The 27,500-nt window shown below is 44.1% G+C and overlaps 2 protein-coding genes across 2 annotated transcripts in view; one reads left to right on the top strand and one right to left on the bottom strand.

The window, feature by feature from the left end:
* The window catches only part of LOC308087770 (cadherin-2-like), a 70,143-nt gene that overhangs the window by 17,493 nt on the left and 25,150 nt on the right, over nucleotides 1-27,500 (bottom strand). The window contains 8 exon segments of the mRNA XM_080431927.1: nucleotides 510-621; nucleotides 1,236-1,357; nucleotides 2,765-2,998; nucleotides 10,134-10,276; nucleotides 14,272-14,525; nucleotides 18,643-18,828; nucleotides 22,519-22,656; nucleotides 23,495-23,667. Of these exon segments, the coding sequence (XP_080288053.1) occupies nucleotides 510-621; nucleotides 1,236-1,357; nucleotides 2,765-2,998; nucleotides 10,134-10,276; nucleotides 14,272-14,525; nucleotides 18,643-18,828; nucleotides 22,519-22,656; nucleotides 23,495-23,667 (1,362 nt within the window).
* On the top strand, nucleotides 25,653-26,693 carry LOC308086337 (kelch domain-containing protein 3-like; the record flags this gene model as incomplete). Its single annotated transcript, XM_080429858.1, has 1 exon — nucleotides 25,653-26,693. The coding sequence occupies one exon, from the start codon at nucleotides 25,653-25,655 to the stop codon at nucleotides 26,691-26,693; it is 1,041 nt and encodes a 346-aa protein (XP_080285984.1).

Genomic DNA, 27,500 nt, shown 5'->3' on the forward strand with positions numbered 1-27,500 from the left:
CTCACACGCAAGCATGCACGCAGTGCATATGCGTGTGCGCATGCGCGTGCATGTGCGTGTGTGTGTGTGGGTGTGTGTGCACATGCGCGTGTGTGTGTGCGTGCATACGTGTGTGCGTGCATATCCGTGCACGTTTGTGTGTGTGTGTGTGTGTGTGTGTGTGTGTGTGTGTGTGTGTGTGTGTGTGTGTGTATGTGTGTGTGTGTGTGTGTGTGTGTGTGTGTGTGTGTGTGTGTGTGTGTGTGTGTGTGTGTGTGTGTGTGTGTGGGTTAGGGTTAGGGTTAGGTCCTGGGCATGATGTTAAACTGCCCCATTGTAACTACCATGGTCAATGTACAGTAGTAGATGCAGTGGATGCATTTGCAATTCCTGCAACCGGGAAGAGAGGAAATAGACCCGCCGGCCTTCCAGCGGTGTGTCCGTCCGCTGTCGGAATAGTAACGGGTGGACCTCCAGGCCTGTATGCTTTCCCCTGTGTGTGGACATGAATACATTGTGTGCAGACCTACCCAGCAGTATGATGATACAGATGAGGATGGCGATGATGGCTCCGGTCCCCAGACCAGCTGCGATGATGCGCTCCATGTCCACACAGCCTCCATGGCTGTCACACTGACACACCTTAGATTACATTACATACATTAGATTACATTAGATATATTAGATACATTACATACATTAGATTACATTACATACATTAGATTACATTAGATACATTAGATCAGTGGTTCGGGACCACCAGTGGTCCTGAGGGGCTTCCAGGTAGTCCCCAGCTAAATGATGGAAGTGTTGGTAACCAAATGGACCCTCATAGATCTTTAACTCTTGAGAATGTAAAATGTCATTTTACACTCTCAAGACTTAAATTATTGTTAAACATCTGCATTACTTAATTAAAGAATTGTTATGTTGATCAACGTTTGCCTGTTATCTCTCCTTGAACCAACATTAATACAGTATGGATGGACTTGTGGACACAATCTAATCCAATCCAACACTAACAAAATATTCTAAGTCTTTGGTCTGAGAGTCTAAATCTCATCAAACGGTGGTTCCGTGGCTCAAATGCCCAATAAATAATGGACCTTGACATGAAAAGGGCTGAAAACACTGGATTAGATAAATAGATAGATAGACAGACAGACAGACAGACAGACAGACAGACAGACAGACAGACAGACAGACAGACAGACAGACAGACAGACAGACAGACAGACAGACAGACAGATAGATACCTTGACCCTCAGCAGAGACGTGTTGCTCATGGGCAGGTTGCCAGAGTCGGTGATGATGACGGGGATCTCGTAGAGGCCGCTCTCCAGGAAGCCCGTCCTCAGACGCACCTGGGCGTACTCACCTACACACGATCACAATCATCTTTATTATTGTCACATCACATGGTTTACTCAGAGTCAAGAAGTGGGTGAAATTAGTTTTTTTGTGCAAACTCTGTCGTTTTTGTTTGTTTTCAACAGTGGTGGAAAAAGTACTCAAATGTTTTACTTAAGTAAAAGTATCAATACTGCAATGTAGAAGTACTCTGTTACAAGTAACAGCATAGGCATCAAAATGTACTTAAAGGTAGCCTGATTATCAGCCTGAAGCTGCGTGGAGCTTCAGTCTGAAATTGGCTGCAGTGTCGGCGATTACAAGGGGGAGGGAATTCAAATTTCCCTAAACCAATCACAAGAGATCCACGGATCCGCCTACATCTGACGTCATCGCACAGCTTGTTTTAGCAGATATTTGCTGATTGGCTTGTCGTTAGACCCACCCCCACCCCCGACTCTCATTGGACGGTACTTTTTGTATCGAAGCTATCCTAGGCTCACATTTCAACACCAGCGCAAGAGGCAGTCCACTCAGGTTTGGAACCAGGCTGACTTAAAGGACCAGTAGGCAGCGGTTCACAGACACAAAGGAGACTCTTTGTGTCTCCAACCGGAACCGCTGCCGGGCATCAAATTATTGGCTTAGGAATGTGACAAAAACTAAAAAAGAAATCCATGGGGTGACTTATTGAACTAAAGTTTTTCAAATAATTGTAGTGGAGTAAAAGTATGATATTTGCCTCTGAGATGTGGTGGAGTAGAAGTAAAAGTACTACACATTTGAAATACTCTAAAAATAAAAGAATACTACTAAAATAAAAATACTGTTTTTTTTCTTTTACTTAAAGGTAGGGTAAGTGATTTGCAATTATTCAAATAATTGCAAAATGGGTCTATGTTCTGATAGTGCTCGTTACTATAGAGTGTCCTGTCCATATAAGGAGTCTCCATGTCTCTCCAGCTCTTTATTAAACAGAAAAAGCATTTTCGTTTCAGTTTCAGTTTCATTTCCAATTTTATCCAATAAGGATAGAGAAATCAATCAGGATACAGATTAAACAAGTGAAATTGGAAGTGATGACACTAAGAAATGAGCAGGCAAAATTGGAACTGGAACGCTATAAAAATGAAGCTTAAAAATTGGTACTTTCTCCTGATTGGCTGAGATTTTGACACCTACCAGAAAATGCATTTTCTGTTTATTAAAGAGCTGGAGAGATGGGGAGACTCCTGTTACTGAACAAACACTCTGTAGCAATGATTACTATCAGAATATAGTGCTTTAACCTTTAAAAAAAATACTTTTTGTTTTAACCCAAAAATATCACTTACCCTACCTTTAAGTACAGTATTTGGAGTAAATGTACTTACTTTACACCACTGGCCTTGGGCACAGAAAGTAAAAAAATAATTGAAAAACGCCAGGCACTGACCACTGAGGCGGGTCAGCGTCCAGTTGCGCCTCACGCCGGCGGGCCTGTTGGCCAGCTCGAAGGCGAAGGGTCCGGTGTTCGGGGTCAGGTCGAGGTCGGTGGCCGTGATGTTGATGCCGTTGGGGTCCGGCTTCTCGCAGATCTCCACCTCCTGAGGGAAGACCCTGGGAGCGTTGTCGTTGATGTCCAGCAGGTACATCTGCACGGTGCCCGTCCCGCTGGCCGGAGGGTTACCTGGTACACAATGGGTTAAAGCCAAGGTTAAAGTCTCGTGACTGAAAACGTCGTGTCTGGCCAAGAGCGAATTGTGAAAGAGTGTGAATGGGACCCACTTAGATGTCTTTGGCTATTCAAAAATAGCAGATCTACAAGCACACAGCGCGGCACCGAGTGCCGCGCTGTGAGCTTGTAGATCTGCTATTTTTAGAAAAATCTTGAATATGTGCGCAAATCTTTGAATATATATTTTTAAAGGGAACATTTGCCAAATTGGCCAAATACATAATCTAATTAGTTTTTCTAAATCCTAACAGCATGTATCAGTGGTGTTCCAAATTTTCCATGTCGAGGACCCTCAAAATGATATGTGTTTGGCCGTGGACCCCCATATCACCATGTTGTTCCAGGGACCCCCCAGGAGCACAGATCGGAGTTATAATGTTCGCTTTAAAACATCAACTACAACTATAACTAACTATATCATATACTGTATATCTATGCTCATTCATTAACATTGTAAACATTGCTAGTGTCATTTTGCAGCAGCTACTTTGCTTTCCACGGGTGCTGCCCTGCAATATAGACGTGGTGACTTTTTTTTTATAGCAAACTTTCTTCAACTAGCAACTTGTACATGTAACATTTATGACAGAGTCTGCAATTACATGGCGTAATGCCTAAAATGCATGAATAGTTTACAAGCAAGCTGCCAGAGGGCGAGGTTTGAGTGCCTGCGTTTCTCCTGCCTGTGTCCGTGTGCAGTGTTGCCAGATCTGCGAGAGAAATAAGCAACCAGGTTTGCCCATATGCCCAAAAGAAGCGACTATACCGTATAGGCCACATGAGCACTTTAAAACCTACACATCGGCTATTTGAAAATAGCTGATCTACAAGCACATCGCATCGCAAAAGTAGATCTGCTATTTTCAAAAAAATCTTGAAGAAAATGGGAAAAATTGGAAACATTAACACAAATCTTGTTTGCATAACATATTTTCAGATGGGGGTCCTTAATTTTTGCTCAGACCCCTCGTTGGTCGTGGACTATAGATACACATCACTCAAAACTACTCGCAGTCGCAACTGACAGAAACAAACTGACGTGCTGCTCGTAGCGACTGTTAAAGTTTTAAACTATAGCAGCTGTAGATCGATAGACAAGACAAGACAACCAACCAAACAACATACATTAACCCATTCAGACCGGGAACGCGTCTGTGTGTCATTTTTAGATGTCTTTGGGGCCGTTCAAAAATACCAGATCTTTACAAGCTCATAGCGCGGCACCGAGGGGTTTTCTGAACAAACTAGCGTTGGTATATCAGTGGTGCTCAAACTTTTTCATGTCAAGGACCACCCAGAATTATATGTATGTGACCACCCCCCCGAAGCAAAGATGAGTAAAAAAAAAACTCTTTAAAAAAATAAATATATGTATATATTCAAAGATTTGCACAAATGTTCAAGATTTCTTCAAAAATAGCAGATCGACAAGGTCATAGCGCGGCACTCGGTGCCGCGCTATGAGCTTGTGGATCTGCTATTTTTGAATAGCTCAAATCTAAAATGACACAGGTGCGTTCCTTCCCGGATTGAATGGGTTAAAAATCAGGGCCAAGCCGCTCCTCTTCCTCAGGAACCCAGACAGACATGGCGCTCACACGCCATGCGTGTCTCTCTCGCGCCTCGTTTGTAAACAACATAGATTTTTTTAGCCCCTTAAGAGCTCATGCAGTCTCTCAATATTTATTTGTTTGCCCATCTACAGCTATAAATAGTTGATTTATAAAAAAGCGCTAGACTTCTCGTGCAGTCTTTCTCTCTAGAAACTATACAGGCTTCTTCACCTTGACAAGCAGACACACACGACACGCGTTGAGTCACACGGTGACAGCCGTCACTCGTCGTTATAGCAACGCGTGCCCGAGACGTCAAACTCGTCAACTAACCCCATGTTGTCTGGTGGGGCTGTGATGTGAGCAGTGCCAGTTGTGGTTTATTTAACTCACGTTGGAGTGGTTGGCTCACTGAATAGACCCTCCAGAAAAAACGCGGGCAAAAATCCTTGATTATGCGGGCTAAAACTCTTGATTATGCGATTAAATATGTTTATTTTTTCTGCAATTTTATGCGGTGAAATTGCGGGAAGTTGCGAAATATGCGGAAAGTTGTGAAATATGCGGCAATATGCAATATGCGATATGCGTAAAGTTGCGGAAAATGCGGAATATGTGAAAAGTTGCGAAATATGCGGAAATATGCGATGTGATGCGCATATTATGCGATGCGGCCTTTTTGAAAAAACGTTACCTCCGCATAATTATGCGCCATTTTGCTGATTATGCTGTAAATTCTACGATCGCATAATCGCATTTTTCTGGAGGGTCTAACTGAAGGAAAACTACAAGCGCAATGGCTGCCAAGTGGGGGTCAACCCACGGCACTTCTTTCCTATTGGTTGACGGCCCGGTCAAAGTTCACTAATGTTGAACTCGTCTCAGGTCCTTATTCTGATCTATCCTATCTCATACATCCTATCTCCTACATCCTATCTCCTACATCCTAACTCCTACAGGAATTTGAAGTCCGTCGGCCATTTTTGTGTCAAGACTCTTATGCCTGCTCGAAGGACGTAGGAAATAGGATTAGGAAGCAATCACTCCATGAACGTTCAGATTATGAGTGCCTCTCCCGTCCAGGCTATCTCTCAATAAAGTGGCGGCAAAGGCCGGGACTCACTTGAGCCGGGACTCACTTGAGCCCCCAGAGTCTCACGGGGAATACATGACTGCTTTATTTTAGTGTAACTTGAACGCGCACTGTTTCTCGGTGTGGGTTAAATAAATTAATATACAAACGTATTCCATTGATGGCGATGTGATTGGTGTCATAATCTGTCATTCATGTAGGCTACTAGCCTACTTGACAAAGATTGTACCGTTACGGAATACATAAAGTGTAGGTAGTTGCGTGCGTGTGTGTGTGTGTGTGTGTGTGTGTGTGTGTGTGTGTGTGTGTGTGTGTGTGTGTGTGTGTGTGTGCGCGCTCACGTGTGTGTGTGAGACGTGTGTGACTTGACAGGCAGTGAGGCGGGCGGGGGATTATAACTCTATGAGGAAACTATTCTCCGTGCTTTTTTTGGACGTATTCCGGTTATTCATGTCGTAAAATCGGGGCGTTTCGAGAAAATGTAAGGGCTTGCTATTTAAATGACGCTCGGTTTCAGCCGTCAGATTTATCAAAGCTCCGACCAAATGTACGCTAAGATTGGCTGTATAGGATTGCTTGATAAATGTCACTTGGACGTTGGCCTACGGGCGAATTAAGGCAAAAAATACGCAGTTTTTTACACTCCATTGATAATTGAGGACCAATGTGTCTATGTGTTGCACCCTCTATGTGTCTTTCCCTGTTTATTTTGTATTGTTTTATATATTTTTTTGAATATATATAGTGTTCAGCACTTTGGTTCAACACTGTTGTTTTAAATGTGCTCTATAAATAAAGTGTATTGGATGGGACAAACAATAGGCCTTTTTCCACAGCAGCCATGTAGACATAAATAGTAGTGCAACGTTTCCTCACAGGTGTTACTAATTATACTAATTCAGGTTGCGTTCCATAGATACATAACGGACATCTGGGTGTTTCGCCTACATTTGAGCACAAACAGTGTATTGCAGTTCTCAGTGCAATCCCTTTGAGAGGCCATGTAAAATACAGTATATATATATATAGTGTGTGTGTGTGTGTGTGTGTATGTGTGTGTGTGTGTGTGTGTGTGTGTGTGTGTGTGTGTGTGTGTGCGTGCGTGCGTGCGTGCGTGCGTGCGTGCGTGCGTGCGTGCGTGCGTGCGTGCGTAAGAATAAACAGCGAATAATGAGCGAATAAACAAAATATAGGCTATGGTAACGTTCTTTATATATAGTTGGTTATACAGCTGTGTGCGTGTGTGTGTGTGTGTGTGTGTGTGTGTGTGTGTGTGTGTGTGTGTGCGTGCGTGTGTGCGTGCGTGTGTGCGTGTGTGTGTGTGCGTGTTTGTGAGAGAGAGTGTGCTAGATAGAGGGACAACAGGGTACACGTTGAACCAGCCTGTCAGTTATCGAGGAAGTTAAAAGCACAGTAGTGTGTCTGTGTGATGGTGTGTGTGTGTGTGTGTGTGTGTGTGTGTCTGTGTGTGTGTGTGTGTGTGTGTGTGTGTGTGTGTGTGTGTGTGTGTGTGTGTGTGTGTGTGTGTGTGTGTGTGTGTGTGTGTGTGTGCGCGTGTGTGTTGAGGGGTTCTGTCCGGTGCCATCACCATCGTCTTGACATTCCATCTCAAACTATTTTCCACTTTGGGAAGACAAGAGAATCTTCTCTCTCTCTCGTCAGGGCCGCAGAGAATTCGAGGATGCAATCTGGGGCAACGGGGAGGGGGCCATTGGGGGGGGGGTAAATTGGGAGAGACAAGCGGATCGACCCGAGATGCAGAAAAACAGGAAGCGTGGTGGGGTTCAGAATGAATGGGAGAGCTGTGTGTGAGGAGAATAAGGAAGACAGAGGATGACATTCCTGACAGGGCATTTATGATGAGAGCATGGATTGAAGCAGACAGTAGCGGTGTTTGTTCTATCGTCGTGTGTCTGTTAGACTGAAAGGCATCCAGCTCCACCATGACCACATGAACCCTATATTCTGGGGGAAAGCATTCTTCAGTGGCGAAATGGGCAGATCCACCAGCTCTAGCTAAAGCTTGTATAGATTGTCTATTTTCACTGAAGAGATTTTGGGTTAGAGGAATTAGTATAGCGGACCCAGTATAGAGCCCTGGGGGACCCCGGTAAACAAAGTATATACAGGGATTAAGTGGTTATTAGTGGAGGTCAGGGTTTACTGTGTGTCAGCACGCACATTGAAAACATACTGTACCAGTCAGTGTTGATTCCGTTGATTCCGACAACTATGACTATTTTCACTATCCTTCTTAAATGCTTTTTGATTTTTTTTTATAGAAATGTTTTATTTTATTTATGAAATACTTTTGAAAAATATAGGAATGTGTTTTTAATTGAATGAAAGAGTTTTTTTGTTTAATCTTTTTTATATCTTTTGAAATAATATACACTATATATATTTTTTAAATGTAGGAAATGAAAAAGGGGAATATTCACTCACGACGCGTTGTTCGTTGGGTGTCCTCTTTTTGGGAATTCAGAATATGGTCACCCTAAGAATATGGTCACCCTAAGATAATAGCTCACTATTGCATCACTATGAGCACTGCGACACGTTGTGAGCTTGTAGATCAACTATTTTTGGTCTGTGACACCCTCGCGCACCCATGATGACTTGTCTTAGTTCTACTGGATCTCTTCTCCACTAGTCGCTCACTAACAGTTTTGTCTAGTTTTTGTTTGTTGTCAATATATTCAGTCATAGTTTTAGTCGTCATAGCTTAGTTTTTCATTCGTCAGTGAAAAAAGGTAGCCAACAGTCATAGTTTTTCGTCATAGTTTTGGTCGTCAAAATCAACGCTGGTACCAGTGCTGTCCTCCTGTCACCAATAAAGCTCACTCACACACAATGTCTTTTCAGTGTCTGGTTAGCTCAGCCAGTAGAGCTCTTGCCTTTGTACCACAAGGTCATGGGTTCAATCCCAGCTCAACCATATTCTGCGGAAAGCTTTCGGCAAAATTAGCAGATTCACAAGATAGCTATAGGCTCGGTGTTTAATATCCCAGAGTAAATATCCTTTGTGTCAACGTGCACATTATCTGTTCAGAATCATTTCGATTGCATTTGGAGCTGTGGAGTGTTTAACTTCACAGCAGGGGGTCTCGTCTCAGGCTGCTGCTACTGTCATGAGGGGTCTAGTCAACAGCTGTTCCACTTCACTATTCTCTCCTATTATCATTTTGTAACATCTGATTGACCAGTCAGCATGAAAAATGTTTGCTGTAATGCTTCTTGGTGCAGATGAGATGTGACATTACAACGTTTCAGAGAAACCCTGCCGTTGGCACTTCAGTGGATTGTCCAAGCATTGCCAAAGGGAAATGGTGCCAGGTGCAAATTGACCTCTTTTCACAACGGGCAAATCAGGCACGACAAGGCGGAGAGAGGGCCTGTCAGTCCTAGTTTAGCAACCAAGGCCTATAGCGATAGCGCCGCTGCTGTGACAAAACCAGTGACATTGTACACGCCGTCCTTACTGTTGTCACGAGGCCGTGAAGGTGACATTGTACATGTTGTCCTTACTATTGTCAGAGGCCATGAAGGTGACATGGTCCTCAAGGAGCTATAGCTTCCGAGTTGTGAATTTGGGCTGTATAGGAAGTGACAGTTCATATGAATGGCCTGTATAGTCTTGCTGTTTCACCCCTGCTGGTGTCAGAAGCAATTAGGCTCCATTCAAGCGGATGGGTTTTTGCCGAACTTTACACTTGATGTTGTTACCTTAATAAACATTGTCATAAATACGATATGCTTCCAGTCGCTATAGTTTAAAGTCTTCTTTCAATCACCATGGCATGCGTTTTGGTAAATTATGGTCCCATTTATAAAAAAAAAAATCACACCCTTGTGTGAAGTGGGCGGTGTCTTGCTAGCTAATCACAATACTGAATGGAGTCAACCAATCATGTACAAAAGATAAATACATTTATTGAAACACTCTTTATGATGGACGAAACCATAACTTGAAAAAAACCAATTTTGTTTTTTTTTCAAGTTATGGTTTCTTATATAGGGCTATGCACATGTGTCATGTGACACTGGCCAATCACAGTCCTGAATAGATTGTGATTGGCCAATCACGGTGCAGGATAATTGTACACATTTCCAAACCTCACTTATAGGGGCGGTTTCACAGCGCAGGATATTTGTACATTTTTCCAAACCTCACTTATAGGGGCGGTTTCACCGCCCAAAAATGATGATAAAGTAGGGTATGCTGTAGGAGGGGCGGGGCTACCTTGTGATGATTTTGATTGGCAAGCTACACAACCAATAGCATTCATTCCCCACCCCCCGCTCTGGCCCCAACCAATAGCATTCATTTCCAAGAAAGATGGCGAATTTGAAATCGCTGAAAAATAGGCTTCATTTACGGTCTGTGAGTCTATGGGCGTATACCGTCCATATTTTTTTTACTGTCTATGGTTGTCCTTACCATTGTCAGAGGCCATGAAGGTGACATTGTACATGTTGTGCTTGACGTAGGGCGACTCTCGGTCCAGGGTGCCGATGGTGGAGATCCGTCCGTTCACAGGGTCAATCTCCAGCCAATTGGCTGGGTCGTACAGCCTGGAGTACCTGTGACCACCAATCAGAGAGCATGATAAGTGCAAGGAAACACGTGCATTCTATGTTCTAGAGCTGTGGTTCCCAAACTAGTGAAAATAGCAGATCTACAAGCTCACAACGTGTCGCTTCACGCCACGGTGTGAGCTTGCAGAGCTGCTATTTTCACTATATTTTTTTATAGAAATGTTTTATTTTATTTATGAAATACTTTTGAAAAATATAGGAATTTGTTTTTAATTGAATGAAAGAGTTTTTTTGTTTAATCTTTTTTATATGTTTTGAAATAATATACACTATATATATATATTTTAAATGTAGGAAATGAAAAAGGGGAATATTCACTCACGACCCATACAAATTGGTCCACGACCCAAACCAGGGTCACGACTCACTGTTTGGGAAACAGTGTTCTAGAGAAACAGTGTTCTAGAGGAACAGTGTTCTAGAGGAACAGTGTTCTAGAGAAACAGTGTTCTAGAGGAACAGTGTTCTAGAGAAACAGTGTTCTAGTAGAACAGTGTTCTAGAGGAACAGTGTTCTAGAGAAACAGTGTTCTAGTAGAACAGTGTTCTAGAGGAACAGTGTTCTAGAGAAACAGTGTTCTAGAGAAACAGTGTTCTAGTAGAACAGTGTTCTAGAGGAACAGTGTTCTAGAGAAACAGTGTTCTAGAGGAACAGTGTTCTAGAGAAACAGTGTTCTAGAGGAACAGTGTTCTAGTAGAACAGTGTTCTAGAGAAACAGTGTTCTAGAGAAACAGTGTTCTAGTAGAACAGTGTTCTAGAGGAACAGTGTTCTAGAGGAACAGTGTTCTAGAGAAACAGTGTTCTCGTAGAACAGTGTTCTAGTAGAACAGTGTTCTAGAGAAACAGTGTTCTAGAGAAACAGTGTTCTAGAGGAACAGTGTTCTAGAGGAACAGTGTTCTAGAGAAACAGTGTTCTAGAGAAACAGCGTTCTAGAGAAACAGCGTTCTAGAGAAACTGTGTTCTAGAGGAACAGTGTTCTAGAGAAACAGTGTTCTAGAGAAACAGTGTTCTAGAGAAACAGCGTTCTAGAGAAACAGCGTTCTAGAGAAACAGTGTTCTAGAGGAACAGTGTTCTAGAGAAACAGTGTTCTAGAGAAACAGCGTTCTAGAGAAACAGCGTTCTAGAGAAACAGTGTTCTAGAGAGGAGAGTAAACCTATGGCCACTGCTTTGAAAAGCAACCCGGTCACAGCTCCAGTTTTTTTTTTATCGTGACAATTTGTGCAAACATTTTTAAAATGTTTTGTTCCAGGGACACCCCAGAAGCAAAACAATCAAATTTGCACACATTTTCACTATTTTTCAAAAATAGCAGATCTACTCAGTGCCGTGCTATGAGCTTGTAGATCTGCTATTTTTGAATAGCCAAAGAAATCAAAAAATTACAGAGATGCGTTCCCGGATTGAATGGGTTAAAAAAAGTGAAAATCACAACATTTCAGAATCCATGCCAGTCCTGTGATGTAGGACAGTCTGTTTACTACAGCAAGCTCCCAAAATGTTTGGCCCGAGACCCAAAAGAGAAAGGCTGTAGCATAGAGACATACAGAAAGGAATATAATAGATAATTAATGTATCGATACAATGTTAACGTACTAGACAAGTCCACAGTCAGGGCAACACGAGTGCTGTAAAAGGAAGTTGTTACAACTCTAACTAACTGATTTCTAACAGGTTCCTTTTGCAACACATCATGATGTTGTTCGTTGCTGTACGAATGCATTTATTATGGATTATATTTTTCTGTATGTCTATACTACAACCCCCCCCGCCCTCCCTTTTGACAGATTATGTACAAATATATAGCCATGTAGCATGCATTTCTGTCAATACAAACATCAATCGAAAACTACAAAGGAGAACTCAAAGTCGGACGTGTGGATTAATTGGACAGCAATGCAGATCAAAGACGACGACTTGGCGCGGTTGCCAATTTGTTCTCCATGGAGTCGTGTATCTCCAAAAGCCGACATCTTTATGTCAATGTGGGTTCAAGTTGCCGAGCTTGTTAGCAGCGAACACTCGACAAACTAGAGATCAAATAGATATAAAGACTATGTACCAGCGGTGGGAGACGCTTAAAAAACAAAACGTCCAGCTGGGGTGCATATACCACATGGGCACAGCGCCCTGATCCAGTCCCTCCACGCCACCAAACAGTGTTGGCTGTGAAGCAATCATTCTATATGTTAATGGCATTACATTGGGAGCAGGGACACGGTGCTGACTGTGGCCAAATGAGGACAGAAAGATGGACGAATGGTACCTCGGTTTGTACGATTGATCAAAGTGGCGGCCATATGGCCTCCAAGGCGGCGCCAGGGACCGCCAGGGGGGTCAGTAGGATACAATTTACAATTTACAATCGTACAATTTAGGCCTTTAGCCAGATGCTCTTATCCAAGAGCGACTTACGCAGCGACTTATGCAAGGTAAACACATACATCAAATGTAGACAGACAGTGTAGTGCCTCAATCAATCTGGGAACCCAGAGCCAAGATGAGAATGAAAAACAGCGCCCTCTGCTGTTTGTACTATCTCATCTTGGCTCTGGGACAATGACAACGTAGCACCCGTGCGCAAAGAAACCGGGGTTTTGGTCTGCCTTCAGCTTTCACTTCCGGTGGTGCCACTATGTTTTCATTCCCACTAACAATATTTCTACACGGAACACTAACACCACTTCTCCCAGAGAACATGGATCGTTTTGGTTATAAGCCCACTTGTTTCTATGATGAAAGAGCAAGTTAAAATGTGAATATCTTTCCGTGGTTTTGTCTGCTCCGGACGCTATTGTTAAATTAGTTTGGGTTTGTTTCGAGGGGGAAGGATCGACGGACACGTGAATCCCGCCCACTACATTTGATTGGGTAAAGCGCAGCCTGCTTCCTGATCTGAAGGCACGCCCACTTGTAGCCCAGTGCGTACATGTTATGACGAACCTTCACGACAGATTCCAACGCAGAGCAGAATCTGTTCTTGAGAGATTATGCCTCAATAAACTCACTAATCACAGGTAAACCAAGGACCTAGCATCAGTCTAAGGGTCCGAGGGTTCCCAGACTTTTCCAAAATAATCTGAACTGGGACCCCCCCTCACCACCCTGACAAGTAAAAAGCCTAGACAATTCCAAGTGCTTGACTCGGTTCCACAGATAACTATTGTGAAGCGAACTATTGTGAAGCGAACTTCCAATTTTCACAATGTTTTCCTCTTTCTTACGTTATATATTTACCAATTTGGTATTAACACATTCAATGGCAGGTATTCATTCTTCAGCCACTGCCTTTTTTTTAACCTTATTTTGACGATCCACGGAGCGCCACGGGAGCCACGATGTGTACACGGATGTAAACAAAAGCTGTCTGGGGAGGGGGAGGGTCTCGTCTATCCACCTATTACCGCGATCGTCCGTTCTGTTGTTAGTTGAATATGGCTCGTTTTCACAAAAAAAAAGAAGAAATCCGAGCTAGATGTGTTTTTCTAAATCTCATAACATTGGAAGGAATGGAGTGACTTCCTTTGGGATGACGTCATTTCTTTGTTCTAGCCTTCGCTCGCAGTCAAGGAATCATTCATAGTTTGGCGAAGGGCGCCCTCTAGCGTAATCACAAAAAACAAGATTTTTTTAAAATTGACGTAGATCTGCGTCAATGGCGGTCAAGCGTTGGATTTGAAATGATGTAGATCTGCGTCAATGGCAGGGAACGTGTTAAGAAGGTCTTAAAAGTCATTCAATTGTAACTTTAGAAATGTGCAGGTATCCATAATATACACTTATACTGTGTGTTAGTTTGTTTACTTTTGAGCGAGAAAACAATGATGCACATTAAGCTAAGCATCTGGGGACCCCCGAAAATTATTTGGGGACCGACCCCCAGTTTGGGAACCACTGGTCTAAAAAATATATGTACACACACGCGCACACGCACACGCACACGCACACGCACACGCACGCGCACACGCACACACACGTACCGTATGGTCTGTCTCATGTAGCGGTCGGGGTCCTGGGCGGTGTAGGCGGTGAGCAGCGAGTGGGATAACAGGCCCTCCTCCAGCTTGATGAGCTTGGGGTTCTGGGTGAACTCGGGGGGCTCGTTGACGTCCAGCACGCGGATGGACACGGTGGAGGTGGACTGGCGGGGCAGGTGGATGCCCCGCGCCAGCGGGACCTCGTTCTCCGTCACCACCGTCAGCATGAACGACCGGTTGGGCTCAAAGTCGATGGGCTGTGGGTGGGGGTGGGGGGTAGAGAAAGGGGAGAGATACACAACGTGTTAGGTTGGTTTCAGAGCAGTGTTGATTTCGTCGACTAAAACTATGACGATTTTTTTCCGTCGACTACCTTATTTCAATGACGAAAACTAAACAAAAACGAAATTAAAACTAAATAAAAACTAAACTATGACTAAATATACTGACAGACGAGATCCAGTAGAACTAAGACTAGTGGAGAAGAGATCCAGTAGAACTAAGACTAGTGGAGAAGAGATCCAGTAGAACTAAGACTAGTGAAGAAGAGATCCAGTAGAACTAAGACTAGTGAAGAAGAGATCCAGTAGAACTAAGACTAGTGAAGAAGAGATCCAGTAGAACTAAGACTAGTGAAGAAGAGATCCAGTAGAACTAAGACTAGTGAAGAAGAGATCCAGTAGAACTAAGACTAGTGGAGAAGAGATCCAGTAGAACTAAGACTAGTGGAGAAGAGATCCAGTAGAACTAAGACTAGTGAAGAAGAGATCCAGTAGAACTAAGACTAGTGAAGAAGAGATCCAGTAGAACTAAGGGTGCGTTCGGAAATTGCGCACGGGAGCGCAACGGAGCGCACCGGAGTGCACTTGCCTATTAGTTTGTATTGGCCAGTGCGCTCAGTGCTATATTTCCGAACGCACCCTAAGTCATGGGTGCACGCGGGTGTCACAGATCGAACATGGCTGATCTACAAGTAGATCTGCTATGAACTTGTAGTTCTGCTATTTTCGGCATGCAGCTAAGTGAAAATCTGCCATTTCGATGGCATCCCGGCCCGCCAAAAATGTATTTTAGTCGACTAAATCAAATGTACATTTAGTCTACTAAAATCTTATATTTAGTCGACTGAAACTAGACTAAAAATGTAACATTTTAGTTGACTAAAAAATGACTAAACAGAATTGTGTTCAAAAGACTATGACTAAAACTAAAACTAAATTCCCTGTCAAAATCAACACTGGCTCAGAGATACTCGGACAATAACCGTTTTACCGCAATACCACGGTTGTGTGATGCATAACGCAGGGTTGCTTTTTTTGTTGTTGTTTACTTAAAAGCTGCACTATGTAACTTTCCTCTTCTACCCCGGATGTGACCCCGGGTCTCCTGCGCCAAGTGCTGAGATTGAGCTTAAAGGGGCCACACCATGAATTTCATTTTTTTTTGTGGGGGGAGGGGTATTTTTTGGGCTCCCCAGTGTCTCTTGTACCCCATTTTTTGTTTTGTTTTTAACATTCAGTCATTCATTCTCATTTCAGAGATTTTCAGAATGGGCGTGTCTGAACAGGCCATTTCAGAATGGCAATGCAAGTGACATCACTTGCATTGCCATTGCATTGATGCTGGCCAGACAGAATTGCTCAGTAGCCCCCCCCTGCCCAAGAGGACGTTTTGGTATTGCAGCTGAAAGTGCTGTATAAGCCAGAGACAATTGACTTGGGATGAGTATATCTGAGTGATGATTTAGGCTCAAACCTTTTGAAAAAGGTTTGAGGGACATACACCATATGATATTAAATATCAAATATATTTTTTAAATTCATGGTGTAGATCCTTTAAAGCTCAATTGAATCATGACCTTCAGATCGTGTCAAGGGTCATGTCTCAATAGATACGCGGGATCTAAATGTCCAAGCCACCCTCACACTGCAGAAACAGGACTTAGCCTCCTTGACCTTATGGGGCCACATGGCTCAGGAACCGTTTGGTTACCAAGGCTACTGCTGCCTTTGAGGAGCCCCCACCGGGAGGACTTTCCAGCATCTACGACAAAGATCACGCTCCCTGCCCCGGCTTCCCTTCTCCAAACATGGCCAATTGTGTTGTTGTTGATTTGAACTCCTATTCTGGGCAAGTACTTTACCCCTACACCACATCAGCACATTGTATTTGTATTTCTCTCTCTCTCTCTCTCTCTCTCTCTCTCTCTCTCCTCTCTCTCTCTCTCTCTCTCTCTCTCTCTCTCTCTCTCTCTCTCTCTCTCTCTCTCTCTCTCTCTCTCTCTCTCTCTCTCTCTCTCTCTCTCTCTCTCTCTCTCTCTCTCTCTCTCTCTAGTTGTCTCCCGCACTATGGCCAAGGGCTTCTGGAGTAACGCAACTTTTTAAGTTGCTCATTACAGCGGCTTTGCACACAAGGAGGAAGGAGAGTCCAATTTAAAAAGACAGACTGGGGGGATTTATTTTCTGTTTATCCACTTATTAGTATTCATTATCTCTTAGCTTGAGTACTTGATATCTACAGATAACGTTCAACTGAATATATAGCCTACAAACAATCAGTGGTGTAAAGTAACTAAGTAGATTTACTCAAGTACTGTACAATTTTGAGGTACTTTTACTTTACTGGAGTATTTCAATTTTCCGTACTTTTACTTCTTCTCCACTACATTTCAGAGGCAAATATTGTACTTTTACTCCACTACAATTATTTGAAAACTTTAGTTACTAGTTACGTTGCAGATATAAATTATTATATTATAAAACATACATTAACCACTTTAGCCCTATTTTAAAGGGCTAATTGAAAATAACCGATCTACAAGCTCACACGTCGTAGCTTGTAGATCTGCTATTTTCAAACATTTTAGTACTTTTACTTTTGGTACTTTAAGTACATTTTGATGCCAATACTTTTGTACTTTTACTCAAGTAAATTTTGAATTCCGGACTTTTACTTGTAACAGAGTACTTCTACATTGCAGTATTGATACTTTTACTTAAGTAAAACATTTGAGTACTTTTTCCACCACTGCACTATGGTCAAGGGCTTCTGGAGTAACGCAACTTTTAAGTTGCTCATTACAGCGGCTTTGCACACAAGGCAGAAGGACGTACAGTCCAATTTAAAAAATACACCCTGGGGGGGATTTTTGATGTGTTCATTCACTTTAGTATTCATTATCTCTTAGCTTGAGTACCTGATATCTAAAGATAACGTTCAATCGAATATATATATATACACACACACAATACATAAGGGATAATGAACAGCGAACTGGTCATTATCGCTAAAATAATCCCCAAGACGGCGATGGACGCTGATGCTGCAGCGATAAGCCCGTCCCATCACAGCACTATAGTTCAGAGTCCTGGATAGATGAGATGACCCGATTGAATCAAGGAGTCGCTGTGATCATGTGTCGGAGCCTGCTGGCACAGTCCCCCAATTATTTCCACTTGATTCCGGCGTTAGCACGCGCATGCTAACGTAATGTCAAGTAGCGCTTTAATCTAAAAAAATTATCAAAACCTTTGCTTTTCTTCAACGCTCTGTTTGATCTCTTTTTTTCTCTCTTTTTTTTATCGAACAGTGTCAAATAAAGAGCATGACGCCAGATACAAAGAGGGGACCAAAAATCAAAGTATAAGCTTGTTTAAAAAGGGAGTTGGGATGAGGACAGAGTGATATTGGACTTGAAGAAAAGTCGAGGACTACTTGAGTTCAAGAGTCAGTCGATGCGGCAGCACATTTTCAGCGCATTCACTCAGATACTTTCTTAAGTACAATGTTGAGGTAGGTCTACATTTAGGTTACTTGAGTGTTTCCATGTTATACTTCTACTCCACTACATCTAACAGGCAAATATTGTACTTTTTACTCCTATAATTACGCTATAATTATTTGAAAACTTCAGTTACTAGTTAGTGTATACAGATTTGCATTATTATTGAATAATGAGTAGGCCTACTGTAAGTGTATTCCCATGGTGCCGGGTAGGACACATTCTACAAAATCAAAAAAGGTTTTTGAAGCAGCGGATTGGACACTAAATAAGCCACCATCTTTATTGTAAAATTGGATAATGTTGCAATTGCCTCACTCCACCAGGAGAGGGAGACAAAGGACAAATAACTTGAGGATTGCGACTTTAATTGCCATTCACGTTTTGCAGGTGCACCCCATACAATGGTGTCCGGGCCGAAAATAGCCGACCTGCAAGGTCACAACGTGTCACATTGCAACACATTGTGAGCTTGTAGATTGGGTATATTTTGCACAGTACTCTGGCGCGTAACTAACTATATATATATATATATATATATATATATACATATATATCAGTCTTTGGTTTATTTGTGACGTCAGCAGCCCTACCTTGACGACGGTGACCAGACCCTCGTTGGTGGTGGGGTCGGTGGGGATGGCGAAGCGGCCAGTCGGGTCTCCTGAGATGATCCTGAAGTTGGAGTTCCAGGCCGAGGTGTGAGGCTGGTCCTTGTCCGTCACCGTCAGGTTGGTCACGATGACGTTCACCTTGTTCTCCTCCACCTCGCCGAAAAACTGACCGGTGAGGAGGGGGGGATGGAGAGAGAGAAGGAAGGAACAAAAGGAAAGGAGGAATGAATTTAAAGCAGCAATGTCCACTTTGGACGACTGAATTCAAGAGCGTTTGAGACCAGAGACCGGACCACGACATGGTGAGGGAGGCCGTAGCTTAGCGAGTATAGAGGCCGTCTGGTGACTGTAAGGTCACCGGTTTCACATCCCGGCGTCGGTCTGTGTGGCTTCGGTCTGTGTGTCGAAGTGTCCCTGAGCAAGACACTTAACCCTTCATTTGGGCAACATTTCAGTCTGATCTGAGTTGCCCCCATTGTTTGCCCCCATTATAACCTTAACGTTAAATGCTTCAAACGGTAACATATTGTCGCTGTCGGGCAGAAACCTCATGTCTCCTTAATTCAACGTTCTACTTTTGTGTCACTTAATGCCCTACTTTGTCTTACAAGAGTGTCAAGCTAAAGTAGTGAAAACAGCAGGTTGCCGCGCGACCCGTTGTGAGCTTTTAGATCTACTATTTAGATAGTTCAGACCATTTTCTGCCCGAGATTTCTGCCTGTGTGCATGCAAGTTTTGTACCGATAGGTCCAGCAGTTTGCAAGATTAGCTCCGGAAACACACACGGACTGACCCCCTTTTAGACAGCTACAATGGCATGAGAAAAAAAGAAGCAGCTTTACCCTTATCTCCGGGTAAACCTGCCCACAAAGCGTGCATACTACTACAGGTAAACCTGAGCACAAAGCGTGCAGACTGCTGAATTACTTCTTAAGCTCAGCGACAGTGGAAGCTCAGTCACAGACAGTGGTAGAAAGTAACTAAGTACATTTACTTAAATACTGAACTTAAGTACAATTTTGAGGTATTTCAAGTATTCCAATATCCAAAACTTTTGCTTCCACTCCACTATATCGGATCCAAATATTGTGCTTTTACTCCACTACAATTATTTGAAAACTTTAGTTACTAGTTACTTTGAAAATGTTTATTATTATTACAAAACATACATTAACCACTTCAGCCCTATATATATTTCGGCTATTTTCTAAAGATTTGTATACATTTAAGAACTTGAAATGGGACATTCTGCATAATGACTACTACTTTTGGTACTTTAAGTACATTTTTTCTGCCAATACTTTTGTATGTGGCTTTTTGGCTGTGGTCGATAAAGAGTCAAGAGAAGTGTCTGTATTGGAGATAGCCTGCTCCTTTGACCCTATAGCCTAGAGGAGGACCTCCTCACATACCATCTCAGAGCCAGGCTGTACGGTAGGTGCAGACCATTTTGTTTTCATGTTTGGCAGCTGAGGACATACGCAAAGGCTAGTCGTTAGGGCAGTGGTTCTCAACCAGTTGTCCGGGGACCACCAAGTGGTCCCTGAGGGGGTTCCAGGTGGTCCCCAGCTAAATGATGGAGAGTTGGTAACCAAATGGACCCTTATAGATCTTAAACCCTTACGGGTCCATTTGGTTTCATTTTACACTCTCAAGAGTTCAATTATTGTTAAACATCTGCATTACTTAATTTACAAGTCTACATAATTGGAAAATGCAGATTTTTATTTTATTTTGATCAACGTTTGCCTGTTTTCTCTCCTATGGTACCAACATCAATACAGCATGGATGGAATTGTGGACACAATCTTATCCAACAACATATTCTAAGTCTTGGGGTCCGAGAGTCTAAATCTGATCAAACGGTAGTTCCGTGGCTGAAATGCCGAATAAATAATGGACCGTGACATGAAAAGGGTTGAAAACCACTGTATAGGAGGGTTTCAACAACTTGGGATGCCAAAAAAAAGGAGGCAAAAAGGCTGGCAAAGTATTGTGATGTCTCTGCTATTAATTGGCAGCCGCCATATATCGTGGAGACACTGTTACTTATTAATACCCATAGAATCAGAATCAGAATCAGAATCAGTTTTATTGTCACATCACAGGTTTACAAGGTAAAGAAGTGGGTGAAATTCGTTTTTGTACATCGTTCCCATCGCAACGTTAATTTCCATAGAAAGAAGAGGGGGGGGGGGGGGAGAAGAAGAGGGGTGGGGGGCAAGTGGGAAGGAGATCAAAACAAGAGCAACAGAAGGCCAGACAAGTTATCTACATATTTACAAAGTACCTGAGATAATAAAAAACTAAGGTGCCTGAGCATAGCAGCAATGTATGTATACTGTGCATGTTATACTTATACTGTGCATGATATACATATGGACGTTAAGGTGCTTAGAGAAAAAAAAGAGCACAATAAAAAAGACAAAAAAAAGTCAGTGCGTTATACATGGGATTAAGGTGCAAAAGGTCAGTGCGTGTCCACCTAGGGTGGACTGACCCTAGTATAATCCGCAAGTAGCTCCATGAGGGAGTGCAGCAAAAAAGTCATTTGTACCTGGTGTAGTCCACAGGTGTGTCCGAGGGGGAGCTAAGTCCAAGTCATTGTCCCTGGTATAATCCACAGGTGTGTTCAGGAAGAGCCAGAAAGGTTTTGCACCGCCTGCTGTCAGGCTGCTGAACAAGGCTTATGCCTCATTCAGCATCCTGACAGCAGCCGGATTAAAACTACACCAGAACCTGGTGGTGGAACTCTTGATACTGCGGTAGAGCCCCTTGCCCGGTCGCGGTCGTTGTAGGGGTTTGAACAGTCTGTGACTTGGGTGGTGCTTGTCCTTGATGATGCGCTTGGCTTTGACCACGCACCGCTTTTTGTACAGTTCCTGGAGCGCTGGGAGCTCGATTCCCATTATCCGCTCTGCCGATCGCACTACTCGCTGTAGGCTGATCTTTTCTCGGGCAGTGCAGTTCCCGTACCAGGCCGTGACACAGCCTGTTAGGATGCCTTCAACAGAACTGTTGTAATACAGCCTGAGGATGCGACGTCCTATTTGTCCTTCAGCAGCTTGTTGTCCATGTGCGAGAGGACGGTGTGGAGAGCCATGGCAATAGCGTCGTCGGTGGATCTGTTTTTGCGGTATGCATACTGCCACGGATCCAGCGAGGCAGGTAGCGTGGAGCTGATGTATTCCCTCACCAGTTTCTCGAAGCACTTGCTGACGATCGGGGTGAGAGCGACAGGTCTCCAGTCGTTCAGGCATGTCACTTTGGCCTTTTTGGGAATGGGCACAATGGTTGACATTTTGAACCCTGCAGGGACCACAGCCTGGGAGAGGGAGAGGTTAAAGATGTCAGCGAAGACACCCGCCAGCTGGTCTGCACATGCCTTAAGGACCCGGCCTGGAATCCCATCAGGTCCGGCTGCCTTGTGGATGTTGACCCGTGCGAAGGCTGTACGCACTTCTCTCTCCGAGATGGTTAGAGGGTTCTCCTCTGCTGGTGCTGCTGATGGCCCCGCTTGGCTGCCGCGGTTGGGGCTGATCTCAAACCGGCCATCTCAGAGTCTCTCTCTCTCTCTCTCTCTCTCTCTCTCTCTCTCTCTCTCTCTCTCTCTCTCTCTCTCTCTCTCTCTCTCTCTCTCTCTCTCTCTCTCTCTCTCTCTCTCTCTCTCTCTCTCTCTCTCTCTCTCTCTCTCTCTCTCTCTCTCTCTCTCTCTCTCTCTCTCTCTCTCTCTCTCTATATATATATGTACTCTTTAATATATAGAGTATACCCATACTGAGTGACATGCATATTATGCGTGTGTGTGTGTGTGTGTGTGGGGGGGGGGGGGAGGGGGGGCAGGGGTCAACCTACTGCATCGGTGGTGAATTCGGGTGGGTTGTCATTGACGTCAGTGATCTTGATGACAGCGGTGGCAGTGTTGGACAGACCGTACGTTGGGTTGCCCTCCATGTCTGTGGCCTGGATGATCAGCGTGTACTGAGGCACTTTCTGCAAACACACGCAACAAAACACAACACAGCATCACTGGATAGTCAGCGTGTATACGGAGGCACTTCCTTTGCATTATGTGTGCATTATTCAGTGTTCAATTATAACCTGTGGATGCTAGACGACTGGGGGTCAACATCAGTTAGCTTGAAAATAACTGACATACCGTACAGAATAATAGGCTAACATCAACTTAATCAAGTTAATTAACCCATTAAGACCGGGAAAGCATCTGTGTGTCATTTTTTAGATTTCTTTGGCTATTCAAAAATAGCAGATATACAAGCTCATAGCGCTACGAGCTTGTAGATCTGCTATTTATTTGAAAAATCTTGAAAATGTGTGCACATATTTGAAAATATATACTTTTTAACCAAAACATCCTAACAGTTTACAAAAAAAAAAGTATGCTGCTATATATCAGTGGTTCACATTTTTCTTGCCCCCCCCCCCCCTCCCCCCAGTCTCAAAATATTTTGTTTCAGGGACCACCAGAAGCAAATATTTGCCAATTTTCACAAGTACATTTTTTTTTTGCAGATCTACAAGCTCATATCGCGGCGGCACAGAGTGCCACGCTATGAGCTTGTAGATCTGCTATTTTTTAATAGCCAAAGAAATCTTAAAATGACACACACAAATGCGTTCCCGGTCTTAATGGGTTAATAATTGTAATCAGAATACACACACACACACACACACACACACACACACACACACACACACACACACACACACACACACACACACACACACACACACACACACACACACACACACACACACACACACACACACACACACACACACACTCGCACACACACGCTCGCACACACACCTCTCGGTCGAGGCCCGCGGCCACGGTGATGATGTCACCGGTCTTGTTGTTGATGGTGAACATGTTGGAGGAGGGGCTCTCTGGGTTCTGGGATTGAATCTTGTATCGGAGCATCCCGTTGGCTGTCTTAGGGTCGTCTTTATCCACCGACGTCACGGTCATGACAAAGGAGCCTGGGAAATGACATCGCAGCACGTCTTTAATTCACCCAAGTTTGTGTTGGGGTGTGTGTGTGTGTGAGTGTGAGTGTGAGTGTGTGTGTGTGTGAGTGTGTGTGTGTGTGTGTGTGTGTGTGTGTGTGTGTGTGTGTGTGTGTGTGTGTGTGTGTGTGTGTGTGTGTGTGTGTGTGTCTGCCGTTGGATATCCTACATGAAGACATCATCACGCAACGATTGGGGGGATTCAATTTTCCACATTAGGGGGATCTACAGTCATCGTCATCTTTGATTGGCCAACCCAACTGATGGGCTTTGTGGATTGGCCAAATCTTTGCATGACATGTGTGCCACTGTACCAATATAAGCCATAACACACAAACATTATGACTCCATTGTTTCTCAGAGCAAGGTAACAGATTTTGTTTGATCTACAGCGTGAGACATGTTCTGCTGGACGGTACATCTGAATGGAGGAACACAACCAGGCCGTTGTCCTGCTGTATCAGTAGAGAACAAGGTGTACGCCTTTGGAGGGCTCTATGACGACATCAAGGCTCAGATGGATGTCCACGTTTTCAACACAGTGTCTTTGCGCTGGAGGAAGCTGACCCCGGTGACAACCGGAAGAGAACGACACCTTGAGGTTCCCTCCGGGCATGAGGGCCACACAGCTGTGCTGATGGAAGATATGGTCTAACTCTGGGGAGGATACAACCAGAATCCAATTGAGTGTGACAGCGTGCTTTACATATTTGATGTCGACACCCACAGATGGTTCAAATCAAGGGTTTCTGGGACTGTTCCAGAGGGGAGGTACTATCACTCAGCCTGTGTCTTGGGGAAGGACATGTATGTACATGAAGGAAACTACCAGGTGACTGGATGGACTAATGGTATCTACAAGTTGGAGACCACCACGATGGTCTGGTCTTTAATTAACACCAGAGGTAGGCTACTCCGCCACCAGCTTCAGAATGTCACTCTGCCACCATCATCGGGTCAACATGTTGGAAACAATGAGAAATATGGACATTTACAATTCACATGAGGGGTAATGGGTCTGGGTGCTGTGGGTGATTGAAACATTGGTGCCACCCGACTTTACAAATAGAGGGTGTGGCAAGGGGGGAGGGGAGAACAAACAAACCTGTGTATCAGAAGCAACAGGAGGAAGAGAGAGGAGATCTCCTAGGCGCCAGTATTACTGCGTTTAAGTCATAAGTAACGTTTAAACTCGGGAGTAAGCTGCAGCCAAGAATTAAGAACGGACAAGCCCTGCGGACAACGGACAGTGTTGTTGCTACGCCGTGGGAAATCGAGTGCTGGTTTTATGAATGAAACGCAGAGGAGCGGACGGATTCTGACGGTGCCGCCACGGTGAGATAAAACCAAGCTTTCTGTTCTTTGGATTACAACTTTATTATTTGGACCGTCGTTGCGGAAGACATTAACTTATAGACACAATAGACACTCTCGAGACCACGGTTACAAGAGGCCACCGGACTTTACAGAGGGATTGTTTATCATTGTTTGTCAAAGCGAGTAAGCGACCGTCCGTGCAGCGCTCTGAATACATAACTGACGTTGTGACTTTGTTTATGGTTTACGGGTGAAGCTGTGATTTGGGTGGGAAGGAGTTTCTGGATGAAATATTGTTTTGTTTATCTGTTTGTTTATTTATTTTGTTTGTTAGGGACAGATATAGGGACAGAAGTCTATTTAAACCAAAAGTGTAATATTTATTTCCCCTTTGATTTGTGAATTATTGTTTTGTGGCTTAAATTATATAAAGTAATTCAGTTGAAAACCTACCGATCCCGTTGTTTTTCCTTTAGTTAACAATTATCCTTTCAAAGTAAAAGGCCGATTGTTACAGATTGGCCAAACCTTTACGTGACATTTGTGCCACTGAACCAATATAAGCGATAACACACACATTAGGACTCCGTTGTTTCTCAGAGCAAGGTTTAGCAGTTTCAATTTGTTCTACAGTGTGAGACATGTTCTGCTGGACGGTACATCTGAATGGAGGAAAACAACCAACCGGTTGTCCTGCTGTAGCGGTAGAGAACGAGGTATACACCTTTGGAGGGCCCTATGATGACGACAAGGCTCAGATGGACGTCCACGTTTTCAACACAGTGTCTTTGCACTGGAGGAAGCTGACCCCGGTGAGAAAAAGAAGAAAACGTCACCTTGACGTTCCCTCCGGGCATTTGGGTCACACAGCTGTGCTGATGGAAGATATCGTCTACGTCTGGGGAGGGTATAATAACCTCTATGCAACCGAGTGTGACAACGTGCTTTACACATTTGATGTCGACACCCACAGATGGTTCAAACCCAGGGTTTCTGGGACCGTTCCAGAGGGGAGGGAGGAACACTCAGCCTGTGTCGTGGGGAAGGTCATGTTTGTATATGGAGGATACAACCAGCTGTCTGATTACACTAATGACATCCACACGTTGGACACCACCACCATGGTCTGGTCTTTGATTAACACAAGAGGCACTCTGCTACCTGCTTTAGAATGTCACTCTGCCACCATCATTGGTACAAAGATGTTTGTATTTGGGGTCCGGGCGGACTATGGAGGATACAACAACAACATCAGAGTGTTTAACACAGAGACCGACTGCTGGCTGAGCACGCCTTCTGTAGAGCTTCTACCAGAAGGACGCAGGAGTCATTCAGCGTTTGCCTACAATGGAGAGCTGTACATATTTGGCGGCTGCAACTCAGACCACCATTCCTTCAGTGATCTGTGGATTTTCAATCCAGAGACCTTCTCCTGGAAGAGGGTTGAGCCCAAGGGGAAAGAACCGGGTCCAATGTCTGGTATGGGCTGTTGCATGGTGGGAGATCGTGTCATCCTCTTTGGAGGATTAAACACACCTGATAAACTGTTCATCTTAGACTTCAGTCCTAGTCTTAAGACGTTATGCAAGCTAGCAGTTATTCAGTACGGTCTGGAGCAGTCAGGACTCCCACACGACGTCATGTGGGAACTGGCAGCCATGACTACCAATAGCAACTGGTAAAAAATGAAATAAAATGAAACAAAATTAAATAAACACAGCAGAAACCTAGCCTATATGTTAACAGGGTGTGTGTGTGTTGGGGGCGGGGGGGGGGTAAAGTACCTGGATATTGGATATGGGGACGCTGGCATCTGTTTTTTTTTTTTAATTACCACTTCTTTCCCCCCAATGTAGTCGTTATGCCAATTGATTCCTCCCCACTTACATGTGTGCGTGTTGTCACTGCTTTTGTATCCTACTGACTCACCTGCCAATGAGGAGCCCCCGCCGGGAGAGCCTTCGTCCTACTCCTCACGCCCAACACTCCCTGCTGCCACCCTAGCCCATAAGAATACGTGACGTCACCCTCCCCCGAACACAGGCCAATTGTGTTCATTATAGACGCTCGACATAGCCGGATGCACAGCGATGTGAATCCACCCGCCTCCCTCCCCAACGAACTGAACACCTACTACGGCCGGTTTGAGACCAGCTCCAACAGCGGCAGCCAAGCAGGGCCATCAGCAGCACCAGCAGCACCAGGCCGGGTCCTTAAAGCATGTGCAGACCAGCTGGCAGGTGTTTTCCCTGACATCTTCATCCTCTCCCTCTCCCAGGCTGTGGTCCCTGCAGGTGTCAAAATGTCAACCATTGTGCCCATTCCCAAAAAGGCCACGGTGATATGCCTGAGTGACTGGAGACCTGTCGCTCTCACCCCGACAGTCAGCAAATGCTTTGAGAAGATGGTGAGGGAATACATCTGCTCCACGCTACCTGCCTCGCTGGACCCGTGGAAGTTCGCATACCGCAAAAGCAGATCCACCGATG

Source organism: Gymnoscopelus braueri, assembly GCF_963280865.1.
Source record: "Gymnoscopelus braueri genome assembly, chromosome: 6".
Classification (NCBI taxonomy): Eukaryota; Metazoa; Chordata; class Actinopteri; order Myctophiformes; family Myctophidae; genus Gymnoscopelus; species Gymnoscopelus braueri.